The 13,563-nt window shown below is 47.3% G+C and overlaps 1 protein-coding gene across 5 annotated transcripts in view; it reads right to left on the reverse strand.

The window, feature by feature from the left end:
- Positions 1-1,310: 1,310 nt before the first annotated feature.
- Positions 1,311-13,563, reverse strand: part of DLGAP3 (DLG associated protein 3) — a 1,860,282-nt gene continuing 1,848,029 nt past the window's right edge. For all 5 annotated transcript variants that reach the window (XM_069622569.1, XM_069622570.1, XM_069622573.1 and 2 more), the window contains one exon: positions 1,311-7,903. In XM_069622569.1, coding sequence (XP_069478670.1) covers positions 7,685-7,903 — 219 coding nt within the window. In that variant the 3' untranslated portion in view covers positions 1,311-7,684. The remainder of the gene's footprint in view (positions 7,904-13,563) is intronic.

A 13,563-nucleotide genomic window follows, 5' to 3' on the forward strand; every position in this document is an offset into this window, starting at 1 on the left:
AACTTAAGCAATTTAGGAAGATCTCTTACGAGGTCAGTAAATATGATCCAAGACTGAGATAAAAACACAAAAGTTTACTACAGAGCTAGACCTAAGCCTGTGGATTTGTAAATATCAACAACCATCCAAAGAGGTGCTGGTGCATTCTAGAATAGCAGTGACCTGTATAAACATATCGGCACCCTTTCCAGACCGCCATACTACGAGATTGCCGGTAGGGGCAAGGCTCCCCCGGCAGGCTTGACAGGCAGGCCCCGGCAGGCCCCTGCTGCTGTCTCTCACTGAAGCACATAGCTTCAGTGTCCCCATTCCCATGAAGTCCAATGGGACTCCATGGGAATGGGGATTCACCGTTCTGCCGCCACTTGTGATATCCCAGTGGAACTGGGATATCAGGCGGCGGAATCAGTGTTACAGGGTTGGCAGCAACCCGCCAGCAGCCCCGGCGGGTTACCGCCAACCTTGTAATGAGGCCCATAGACTTCAAAATGACTTTTTTTACTTGACGTTGGGGAAAAGAAACCTAGTTGAAAAGTAACATCAATATGTATGTTCATGCTTCCGTCTTGGATTAGAGTGTTCCTTGAGTGAGCCATTGACCAGCATTAATGCCAACTTCTCCTTAGAACACAGAATGCACAAGCACATGTGAATGTAAGCAATTCCACAAATACCCTTATAGACCAAGATAAAGGTAGAACACCAATGTTTGTAGAAACAAAACACTAATACAATGATTCAGCACATAAAAGGCAACACACATACGCTCAGTTACACAGCAGTGAGAATGGTGTTGTAAGTACCAAAACAATCATTTTTATTAGATTGCAGTAAGGATGTAACAGTGAAAACGGAACCACATCTCACAGACACTGTACACTAGTGTCGTACAGAACTAACAGGTGGAAGAGATGGCGGAATCTCTTCCAGGTATGGCGTTATGCTGGGTGACTATGATGGAGGCGTGTAACAGAGCTCTCACTATTGCACACCAGTACATTCTGCAGCACCAGAACCTCAAAGGGGCCAAAACAACGCTTTCCAGACCTTCACCCCACATTGGCTATGCCCACAGGACAGACAAAAATGAAAACATAGTGTTTAAGACTTGGTATGGTCAATCATTCTACCCATATAATCGTCACTCTTACATCCAAAGGAAAAAAGAAAAAGAAAATCTAAACGGCTATTGGTGTGAAAAATTGTACCAACATGATGGGGTTTTTCCATAGAATAAACAAGCAATGGGAGTCCGTCAAGAACCGGTCACAGAACACCATGCTTGTCTTACAGGAAATCTGACAAACAAAAAATGCATAAGCAACTTTATTGTAAAAAAACAAAACAAACGTCATTACCCCTTTACACAGCCCACTCTTGTTTTAATACCTTAACTTTTCTCAGCACCTGTGTTCAAAGTCACCCCTCGTTACAGAGATTCAGTAATCCCTCAACGCTTGTGTACTGTGGGTTTATTTTTGCTGCCTGGTAATCCTTCATACATGGTGAGGAACAATCCACCTGACTCTCTTGGTCCTTTATGTCCAATTTCTTTTAGTCCCCAAAATATGAGACTACTTCAAGCTCTTTACACTAATACAGTGAGCCAACCATGGGGTTGTAAATGAAACTCTTGGAAGAAAGGGGTCCCTCTCAGAGGGTGTCACAGTGCAAGAGTGGAGATTGGTTGCTCCCCACTTGAAGAAAACAGCCAAAATTGACATTTGATCATCTCTGTATGTTCTCGTGGCTTATCGGTCCAACTTCCGGTGTTGGCGGTGATGACTGCAAGGCATTTCTTCCCAACTCTCTTTGCTGAATGGGGAGTATTGGCAAGGACTCACAAGAGCGAGTTTCATGTATAGGAAGACATGGTGAAGATGGTGACGAGAATGTTCCATGGTAGAAAAACATGTTGAGAATGCATGAATATTTTGGTAATGAAAGAGAGCAAACATAAAATATGATCTGAATGATCAGGAAATACTACAATGAGAAAGGAAGCACACGTGAAGAAGGCTAGTTGGAAGAAGAACAGAGTTTCTGAGTGGACTCCTTAGAAGTTAGATTACCAGACTCTCTTCGGCTCAGATGTGGGGCTGGTTCATGTGTACACAGACTGTCTTTAAGCTGACTGACACACACCTGCCAAATGGCCCCGGCCATTTTAACCGCTTCACACAGTCCTGAGTTTGTAGCCGACAGCACACACCATGCTAGGGCTTGTTGACAAGAAAAGTTAAACTAAAAGTCCCTATAGGAAAAGTGCTGTTGGACAAAAAGCTTGGACTGGTTAAAATTGTCCCTGATAACCAGGGGCCCGTTAGTAGTCTGTCTCCATTGAATTATGATTGCCAACAATTAGCATTATTGGCCACTCCAACAGAATGCACCTATTTATTCACACAGCCCACCAGATATCCTTGCTCACGAAAACATGAGTATATCTGTACATAAAGCAATACCAGGGCCTTCCCTATGAGTGACCCATACCCTAATCCAATGCTTTGACCAATAATCCACCACTACTATAGGAGCTTCTTTTGCTAATTGGACTAAGCTAAGTGCTTGTGGGTTAGACATAATCTACACACCTCAATGTGGGAGTACAAGAGAAGCATTGGCTGCTAAAAACTAACGAAAGAAGATTACGAGAGTGAGGGGGATGCCTATATTTGTGTAAACCTTTAATCCTGACTGGGAAGAAATAGAGTTTTTAAAGATGTTTCATACACTGCTATTTTGATCTAATGATGTCCCTGAATCATACCATATGAGCGCATGAAGGTGTAACAGTCTATACTTTATTGTTTCTAGGCACTTGGGCTTCCGTGCTTGTGAACAAATGTGAAAATGTCGAGTACACTATGCAGAGGTCCATGTAGGCAGTGCTAGCTCATTGCATTGCCTGTGCCCCACGGTTCAGACACTATCCATGTTCCCAAAGTGGTTCACGTTGCCTGTCCATAGCCATTGAGGTCCTCACACTGCGCACGTGCCATGAGTGCCACATGCTGCACAAAACTACTCATATTGTCGATGCGCCCTAAGCTCCTCACGGTGTCTGACATTGCATTTGCAGTTCTTCATATGGCCTAGTAAGGTATTTCAAGCTCCCTGCAATGTCTGCTTGTGTGCCTCAAGCTCTTCACACTGTCTTTGTAAGAAGCTCTACTCACTTTCTGCACCACTCATGCTGTTTGTTCATTCAATCAAAGGGGCTTGCAATGTTTGTCCATGTACCTGAAGCACCAACACTCTTTTTAATGGGCTGTAAAAGATCTTTAGATTCTGTACATATGCACTGTACTTAATATACTTTCTGTTTATCTACTCTATGTTCCTCAAACTGTTGGTCCATGTTCTCCTCCCTGTCTGTCCATGTGCTCACACTATTTTTTCTGCCCGACCATGTAGAGCATATCCATCAAATAATATGATCATATATCTCACTCTTCACACGCCAAGTACCCTAAGCTCTTCATACTGATGGAAGTATGGCAGAAAGCAGGTGACTAGTGAAATCTACCTGACTCACCCGCCACTCCAGTGAGAGGTTAGTAGAGAAAGACATGTGTTCTCCACATGCTGTGGTTTGAGTAGTAGGATCTGTCATGCCTCCCCCTTGCGCTTCGATCAGTATTGGGTGGCTGATACACTCCCCTAGCAGTAGACCCTCTACACATCACTGTTGACCCCTTAGCTGAGAAGTACTGAAAACATTCTCAAATGTGTAGGTGCAAGTGTATGACAATGAATCTTGTTGCCTGGAAACTTAATCACTGACATACTGGTCTAGAATGGAACCCCTCAACCGATCTCTAGAAGAGCTAGAAGGTAACACATGATTTGAGGTGCAAGAGCACTCCATTGGTTGCTGGAGGCCACTATTGGTCAATTTTGAATTTGCACACAAACTCATATAAATGTGGTGCAGTAGCAACCAAAGTACAAATTCAAGTGTCCCCTTATCGGCTACTGATTAACAAAGACAAGAATCCATTGACACTGTTTTCGTTGAAACATTCCAGGGGAGAGTCTTGTCTCATCCTGTGTCCTGCCTTTCCCTGCGGAAGTCTGAACAATGATTGTGAAACTTGAAGAAACCCTTAGTAAATTCCTGAAAGAAATGCACAATGGCAATTCCCTCAGAGCACATGGAATTTGGCGTTGAAACCTATGGATCCAGTGCTTTTTTTGAGATAGTGCTTTGCGAACACAACAGTTGGCTGGTGCTATCGTTAGGCGACGACCCATCATGTTCAACATGTTGAAAACCTGAAAATGGTAACTATATTGATGTTTTCTCCGACCGAACCTCCAGAGAAATTAGGAATATCTTTTTTTTTCTCGTGCAGCAAAATATTTTTGTTTTTTTACGTGGCCGACTCACTGCTCGTTTGTGCCATTTCCATCTCGCATCGTATTAGGCTTTTGAAAAAACCATACCATTGAGAAGGGCATATCCCATGGGCCAGGTGCATATTAGGGGGACAAACCTCTTCATGAAGCACAGCATAATACCATCCAGACTACCCCACCTTAAGGCTGATTTCCATTTAGGCGTGGTATCCCTTTCAAACACTGTCAATATAATACATAGGGTATTCACAGTACCCACAGTGGAAAGGGGTGTGTGCACCACTTGTGAGACTTTAGCGTGTGGTCCGTTGGTGTGAGATGTATGCCGGTTTTACAGGATGGCGACAGTAGAAGAGTGTGAAGTGGAGGAGTGGTGCATATATCACCTCCTCTCTTTCATTTGGTTTTAGGAGCAAGGAACAAGCCACATTTTGTGATTGGCTGTTCTCTAATCACTTCTGAATTAACAGTGTCTTGACTATGGTTAGGTCTTCTTTTCATAAAAATTGTCAAAGCATAATCATTATTAAAATTGTTATTTTAGTAAATCATTCCACATATAATTGGCCATCAGGAATTAATTGAAAGGGAACCAAACACCAACCCTTCCACTTAGCACCTTTGTTTCCTACTTTTAAGGGCTGCTTTTGGTGTTAGCTAGGCATTGGCAAGGAAAAAAGATATTTAGCCATATCAGACAAATGGGGGTAAGCTTTGAACCGGGGCCAACAAATAGACCTTTCTGTTTCTAGAGTAAATAACCTAACCAAACTCACCAAAAGAGAGTTGTTCAAAGAGCTGTACGAGTGCAAGGAGGGGCAGAGATCTGATAATGTCCAAGGAGTTGTGTGTACCCCCACTGGGGTTTCTCCTGGGTTCTTGGTGCCTTGGTGCCCTCTGGCCTTTATTTTGCGCTTTATAGTACCCCATACATACATACATATTAGCCAGACTCAAATTACAGATCAAAGGTTATTTTACTTCCCAATAAATTCTCACCTCTATCACCTAACGTATGTAGGCCCACTATACATTTTCTGTGTCCAAAACGGATTATAAGACTAATTGTTGGCACCCAAAATGATACGCTATACCCTGGTGTTTATTTTTTGCTTGGTTTCTTGTACTAGGGTGCTCAAACGGGACAAATACTTTGTGGGGGACACCAGTGACACAGGTAATGGCTACCAAAGAGAAACTGTGGGGTCCATCAGAGATTATGTGATTCAATTCACCTACAAATGACATTTGGAAGCCCTTGAAAGCAATATCCTAGTCGGCCCACCACCTACCACTAGTAACTCCTGGACCATGGTCTTTTTCACACTTTTGAAAGGTGACATCACAAGTGGCATAGATTACATCAATGTTTTTTCCGACATAACACATGGACCATCAGGTATGGGCACTACATGGAGGAAGTCCTACAAACCATATCAGAGTTTTTTGCAATCAAGGCATCTCTAGGAAACATAGAAGTTAACATGATAACAATGGAAAGTGTAGCAGACTGGTCAGGATGAGGTAAACCCCTCTGACAGGAGGTCACTTGGCTTCTCTTTTCTTAAGCCCTATCCTTAAGAAGTCTTCCTTAGACTTGTCTGCAATGTATGGGAGATGTCTAAGATTCATGGCACAAGTCTGAAAGCATTCTCAAGCAACTTTCTGTAACTGCTATTTTCTGAACGAAAGCTGCTGCAGCTTTGTGCCAAAGGCAGATAGTGAGTAGGGCACTAATGGAAGTAGTGGGCACTAACCTATCAGAATGCTTGGGCTGAGGTGGAGTCTCCTTTGACACTGCATAATGTGACCAACTCTGCACCAACAATCCTCCTCCCTTCTGAGGCAATGGCTTGTTGCACAATGTCTTCCAAATTCCCAACGCGCCACGAGGACTCAAAATGACTGTGTAAGAGAAAGACTTAAAGACAGATGGTAACAAATGGAATGAATGAGACATATGTAGAGAATGAAGCAAGAAAGGCCTCAACAAATGCCTCTTGATATAAATTGAAATACAGACCATCACAGCCTATCCTACATGACTAAACACTGCCCGCTAAGAGTTTGTTCTGACACCAGACATGTACACACAGGTGCCTAATATCCTCGTATACGCTGGCAGCCTGCCTCGGCAAGGGGGTTACAGTAAGAAAGGGATGGCTGGCTGCCGGACACGAGGAGTGCCCACTTATAATAAAGTGTTACTGAGACCTATTCCCTTGTATCCGTACGAATGACTACGTTTGGCACATGGCACCAATGTCAGGTGAGTTATACCGCTGGCGCGTTATAACCTGCTACAATGCAGCGTAATGTAATAGAAAGCTAGAATCAAACAGCTACATCCCTGTGCAACTGGGATTTAGGACAAAGTGGCTCATTTCTAAGAAGTCTAAAAAGATGATCCCAATGGAAAACTCAAGCTTTCGCTGGTACTTCAGAGATCAAGCTTCAAAGGTACAAATCCTTTTCGGGTTATGTGCTGTGATCTGAAGGGCAGGAGGAAACTAGGGTTCAGGGCCAGCGAGGAGAGAACATGGAGAGTCAGTGTCTTTTTTTACTCATGTCCACGTTCAACAATAAAACAATGCAACCAATTAAATTAACAGGAGACTTTGCATCTCGCCGACCTGTGGGTTTCTCAAGAGAGTCACCAAACAAGTACAGCCTTTTCGTGCATCCCTCCGCAACAAGCTACATCCCCCTCCCTTGCATTGAGGGGTTGATGTCACTTTAAAAATGCAAATTACAATACTTAATAATAGAAACCTGAACCTAAAAGAGAACATAAATAAAAGAAAGGAAGATTTCACATTCCACAAGGCTAATATGTAAATATGTAATATAACTATTAAAGTTACAGTTTCAAAAACCAAAATGCTATTAATTCCTATTTATTAATGGCGCTGATACTGCCAGGAGAGTCCTTTGTAACAGTGGGTTTGGGACTAGCGATTGGAGGACGTAAGAAGGCCGGCCCGGCCGCTGTTGCAGGGGAAGGCCGGAGCACGATGTGTTGTGAGCCTCAGTCTCAGCTCTTGTGCCTTTGATATGTCAGTGCAAAGTCCCAGAAGAGTACCCTAGAAAAAATATGTATACTCTATATGTGAGAAGGGAGGGATTTCCTCACACAGTAGCCGCTGCTGGCCACTGAGTTGAGGGTAATACGAGGAAGGTCGGACCATCCAAGTAAAACACAGCTGTGGTCATTGGGTAGTTTTTTTTTCTTATATTCATATATCTCTTTCTATATTTATATATGTATAGGTATGTACAGAACAGCTAGAAAAGGTATTTATAGGGTTTGTTGTGACTCGCTTCACAGTCTGGTCTGAGCCTCCGGGATGTAGATTTCGATGCTGTCTGCGCTCTCTGTGGCTGAGTTTTGGCGGTAGGATGCTGCTCGTTTGGCAGCCAACAGCCTCTTCCTTGCCTCCTGCCGCTGCCGATCCACCGAATCCAGGGACCGCTCTTTTACGGGGTGAACCCTTGCCCGGGGGGGTTTCTTTGGTATTGGGGGAGGAATTTTCTTCTCCTCCTGAAAAAGAAAAGCAAAAAGATAATTTGTACCAACTCAGAAACATATGCTATGTTATGCCATCATATTGGGTACCATATAGCGCAAATGCTGCCATTTTCAAGGTCTGTTGGTATCTCTTGTCTATCAGTTTCTTCTAACACAGTCTATTGCCTCCCATTATTTTCTGATTCTTCACCTTCCTTTCCACCCCTATTCAGTTCTATTGCTATAAACCTTTGACCGTCTCTTCAATAAACTCTCCTCCCAAATATTTAATCCCTACCCCATTTCTCCATTTCATCCTGCTAATTTGAATTGCACTGCAGTTCATACTGTTAATTTGAACATCTGCATCCAAACAATTGCTTCCCTTTCAAAGCTCACTCAGCCTATGATGTCCTCCCCTCTCCCCGACAATCACTTTGCCACAGTCTAATTAATATGTTCACTTATTTTGGTATCTCTGTTCTTCATTTTGGTTTTAAGTATCACCCATTTTCATCCTTACCACAGACCATTCTTTCCTCTCTACAGTTTCCTTTCTATTAATATTTGCTTCCCACAGAGAGTAACTGCACAATCGATTCTCACAATGCCACAAGCAGGAAAAGGCCCAGTAAAAGGCTTCTAAAGAAAGCAGTATTGGTTCATAGGCATCATTTGGGGTAGCTTGGGGTCCCACCTGCTAGCTCTGGCTCTTCTCTGGGTGCCCTTGACACTGATATTGCAATCCCTAGCTCAGATGATGCAGTGACACCCAGAGAAATCACGGAAACAGTTATTGACGAATTACTAGGGCTTCACTGCTTTCATTTTACCAATCCCCTTTGTGAGGAATCCCAAGATGTCGTCACTTCTTCCAGAGGCGGAGCCCCTTCCAATGGGACCAGTGTGGTCAGGCTGCACACTGATAGTCCCCCTGGGGTGGTATTCAGTGGGAGGATCTCATGGGAAGAGACCTCCCCTCTGGGAACAAGGGAGAACATCTTGGGAGAACGCAGTCTACCCACCCTCCACACATGCCCTATACACCCTTACAGTCCTTAGTAGCTCTTCCAACGGACTCCCATAGAGAGAATAGACCCATGTTCTTCTGTAAAATGTGTGAGGTAAACTACCCAAAAGTACTGGGACGAAGGAGGACTGACATGGCAGCCACTACTGCAGGTGTAGACATTGCGTCAGGGTGGAGCCTACAGAACAAAACTCGGCAGTTTCAAATCATGTCCGGAGAAGAACCTGGCAGAGCGGCGGACACAGGTAAACAGCCTTGGAAGTCCCGCAGAAACCAAGTAGGAAGCACCCTCCCCACCATTCCTGACGAACCATGTGGTAGCAAGGCTGTGAGAAGCATACCGCAGATCCGAGCAGCCGACGAGCCAAGGGAGAAGGAACTCTGGTGCTGCCACAAGGATGCCCGATCCCAGGAAGAGCCAGAGAGCTACCTGATCCCAACGGCAGGTACGGGGAAGTTCAGAAGGCTCAGTAGGGACATGGGGTGGCCGGCAAAGTGATTCTGCATCAGAGGAAGACTTCCTCAGCCCAGTGACCTAACGAAAACCAATGACCACCAGAGAGTGAGAGTCACGGGGTCGGGGACCCCATCAAGAAGCAAGGCATCTTCCTCATACCAGTACTGGGTGAGAAAGTAAGCCCAAGTGAGCTGAACCAGAGATGAGAGACACAGGGGTTGGGGACCCACATCAAGGAGCGAGGCACCTTTCTTGTATCAGTGCTTGGAGAGAAAGTAAGCCAAGTGAGCTGATCCAGAGAGTGAGAATCACAGGGGTCGGGGACCCACATCAAGGATTGAGACATCTTCCTCATATCAGTACTTGCCGAGAGTGTGAGCCAAGAGAGCTGAACCAAAGAGCGAGTGAACGAAGCCAGGGTGAGGGAACCCATTTAACATTTGAGAACTGTGTATTTGACGTTACCTAAGTGAACCAGGGGAAGGGAGTAATTCCCCCTGGCGACACTGAACTGTAAAACTAAAATAAGAGAGAAAACAGGGGAAAGGAGTCAGTCCCTTCGTGATCTAGGACTGTCCTAAGAAGGGAAAAGATACCAGGAGAAGAGAATTATTTTCCTGGTAACCAAGTAAGGGAGATATTCCGCCCCCCCCCCCCCCCCCCAACTCCCCTGGTGTTGTGAACTGTGAAATAAGGCTGAAAGAAGGTCAGGGGAAGAGAGACATTACCCCGTGCATTGCGAACTGTGAAATACACCTGAGAGAAGGCTAGGGGAAGGGAGACATTGGGCCTCATTATATGTTAGCCGGTCTGGGTACTTCGGTACCAGTAAGCTTGCCGGTACGGTAGTTCCCGGACTGGCAAACCACGAGTTGTGCTCGCGGGTGCCTTTCTGCCCACCAGGTGGGACCTGGCGGGCAGAAAGGCAGCTGCGAGCACAGCATGTCGGATCCACAGGCACCCGAGAACGGGGAGCATCTTTTTTCCGGCACCCACGAATGAGCAATTACTGGGTCCGGCGGAGCCGGAATGTCCCGGTAATTGCCCATTCGCGAGTGCCGGAAAATATTGCAAGTCTGGCGGCAGCCTGCCGGTTTTACCAGCAAGGCTACCGTCAAACTTGTAATGAGGCCCATTCCCCTTGTTGTTGTGAACTGTGAGAAAAGACTAGGGGAAAGGAGTCATTCCCCCTGGTTGTGTGGAACTGTCAAGATACTAGGGGAAGGGAGGCAATCTCCTAGTAACCACAGTTTTACGAACTCTAAAGCCAAGATACCAGGAGAAGACAGTCCTTCTCCTGGTAACCAAGACCAGGGGAAGGGAATCATTCCGCCTGATTGTGTTGAACCGTTAGAAAATAGGCAGGTTGTCTGCCAAGGAGAACTGTTTTGAACTGCTGTGTGTTGACCTGGGGAAGAGAGCCATTCCTCCAGAAAGGAGCCAATACGTGGGAACAAACTTCTACTCTCATTCCAGAAGAAGGGAGTCATTCTTTTGGACAAGAAGACCTACTTTATTTTTAGTTTGGTATTAAGTGTAAGGGACAGAAGTGGGTTGTTACTCCTAGGTCCCGTCCCCTTTCCTCCATGCTTATGGGACATCTCTCCGTCCTGTGGACCGGAGCGCTTTGTAAAAGCATCCAAAATGTCAAAAAAGAAAATGTTCTTTTGTCCTTCCTCTCTTTCTACGCGGGGCCCGGCATGTGGCCGTAACCCCGCCCATCTCATCTATGCCCCGCGCATCGCCCATCAGTCCTTTTCTCTGCTCGATCGGGACTGGATGCGCTTGCAGCCCCGGAAGATCTTCTTCCCTTTTCCAACTCTCTGGCTCTCGCTAGCGATCATTTACTAGTCTGTCTATGTCGTTCAAACTAGACTTTCCAGATTGTTCATCGTGTCACCGACGCTTCGCGATGGCGGATCCCCATCCGCTTTGTTTAGAGTGTTTGGGTCCGGATCACCGTTGGGACTCCTGTTTTTATTGTGACTACCTTTCGGTCCGGACACTTCACCGTCGGTTGGAGCGGTGGGAGGAGGTGTTTCGACGTACTCCTTCTTCGCATTTTCAGGCGTTTATCGACGAAAAGAAGAAACGCCCGGTAAGTTCTTTACTTTTCAGAGCACCCCCGCCGGGAGATACCTTTCCGGGCTCTTCCCGCGCCGGGAGGAGTGGTGATCGCTCTGTCACCGGGGATTGCCCTGAGGTGCCTTCTGGGCCTAATAATTGTACCAGAGTTTTCTCTGAGGGTCTCCATAAGGGGCCTGTGGATACCGGAGCACGCTCCGAGGCCCCTCCTGTGGGGGCTACTTGTAGACCCTGTTCTACTGAATCGTGGGGTACCGGAGCTCGCTCTGAGGCCTCGTTATCGGCTTCCCTCAAAAGTACAGGGGTGCGCCCAAGGCCTCGGCTGGGCTTGGTGTTACCGAACGGATGTTCGAGGTCCACGCTAGTAAGGCTGTTACCGGACCTGGGTCCGAGGTCCCTCGTTCAGAGGCTAAAGCGACCAACATTTCTTAGAGGCCTGCCAAGACCTGCCAAGTCCTTATCGGTGAAGGTTGTTCCTCACTGTTCGCGCTCTTGTGGCGACGCCAGAACTGTTGAGGGGGGCAAGGAGTGGAAGTTCTTCCCTTACCGGCAGTGCCGAGGTCCTTCCTGTGAAGACTAGTTTGGATATTGGTATGTTGCAGAAACATTCCAGGTCTCATAGTACCGGCTCGGCCGAGGTTCCTTATGTAAAGGCTAAGATTAAGACCCCTGACCCACCGATGGGGACCTCTGCCTCACTTCCACACATGCTGCAGTTCCCCTCAGATGATGGCAAAATGGCGACTTTTCCCTCCACAACCACAGCGCCATTTTGGGCGCTCACCCTACAATTACGCCATCGGCCTCAGGTGTAGGAGTTGGTTCCGCGGGTGAACATAAAGTTCCTTGTACGCATTCGTTTTGTCCAGTTCATGATCGGAACGCCCGGATGCCCCTCCCACACAATGTCTCGTTGCCTGTTGGTTCGGCACCTTTGATTTTTGTGGACACTTCGGGGGATGGGCCTATGTGGCAACTGTCCCCGCTGCGTCCCTCGAATTATCCTCCTCATGAGAGGCCTTCTCCGGCGGCTCCAAAACCGTCTCCGGAGGACGCCTTTTTCGGCAAATTTCAGACGCTCATGCGTACCGACTTCATGAGTGAGTATTTCAAGGGGCTTTTTTGGGAGATATGCCCGCAAGCACCTCCGGCTCCACCTGCTCTACCAGTGGTTCCGCCGGCGCCGCCCTTGCTTACAGTGCCTCCTCCGACCCTTCCGCCGTTGCCTCCATTGTCCCCAGTGCCTTAAGTGGCACTACAAATCGAGCCGGGGCTCATCGAGGGGGCGTGGCCTAAGAGCGGGGGTCCTGCTGGCCCGTGAGGCCACGCCCCCTTGACAAGCCTCGGCTCAGTGGGCTACTGGCACCCCTGCCAGGCAGCCTTTTGTAGAGATCAGCACCCTCTCCCCATGGGTGAGAGGGTGCTGATCTCTGCATTTCTTTTCTATAGGCTTGCCTGGCAGGGGACAGCGCCTCGCCTATTCAGCCTTAATGGTGGCACTGCCCCTCGCCAGCTGGGGAGGGGCAGCGTCACCATTAAGGTTGAAAGGGTGAGGCCGCTGGAAGTAGAGGCCTTTTTCCTAAATACTGAAACTCCCGCGAATCCGCGGGAGCTTCAGTATTTAGAAAGCAAGGCCTCTGCTTCCAGCGGCCTCACGTTTTCTCTATAATGGTGGTGCCGGCCCACAGGCCTCCCTTGATTAAAGGGATGCCTCGCAGGTGCGGCGCCACCATTATGGCTGAAAGGCATTGTTTTCTGAAGCCTGAAGCTCTCGCACACGAGCGAGAGCTTCAGGCTGTAGAAAAAAAGCGTTTTCGTGTAGTGGCCAGGGCTGCCAGGGGAGAGTAGTGGGCCCCGGCAGGGCCCTGCCTCAAAACGAAATTTCGGAGCCTGCCGGGGCCCAGCCCCGGCAGGGCCTGGCCCACTTAAAGCCCTGATTGTCCCCCATGGACAAGACGGTGCCTGACACGGTTCAGCAGGATCCTGACCTGTCAGATGATGCGCAGGGGGAGCAGAACAGCGAAGACCAGCACCGCTCTATCCGAGCCTTTCATGACCGGGTACTGGACATGATGTGCCTATTGGATGTGCTAGTGCCCGAGGCACCCGCACCGCAGGGTG

The sequence above is a fragment of the Ambystoma mexicanum genome, chromosome 11 (assembly GCF_040938575.1).
Source record: "Ambystoma mexicanum isolate Mex_15411 chromosome 11, UKY_AmexF1_1, whole genome shotgun sequence".
Classification (NCBI taxonomy): Eukaryota; Metazoa; Chordata; class Amphibia; order Caudata; family Ambystomatidae; genus Ambystoma; species Ambystoma mexicanum.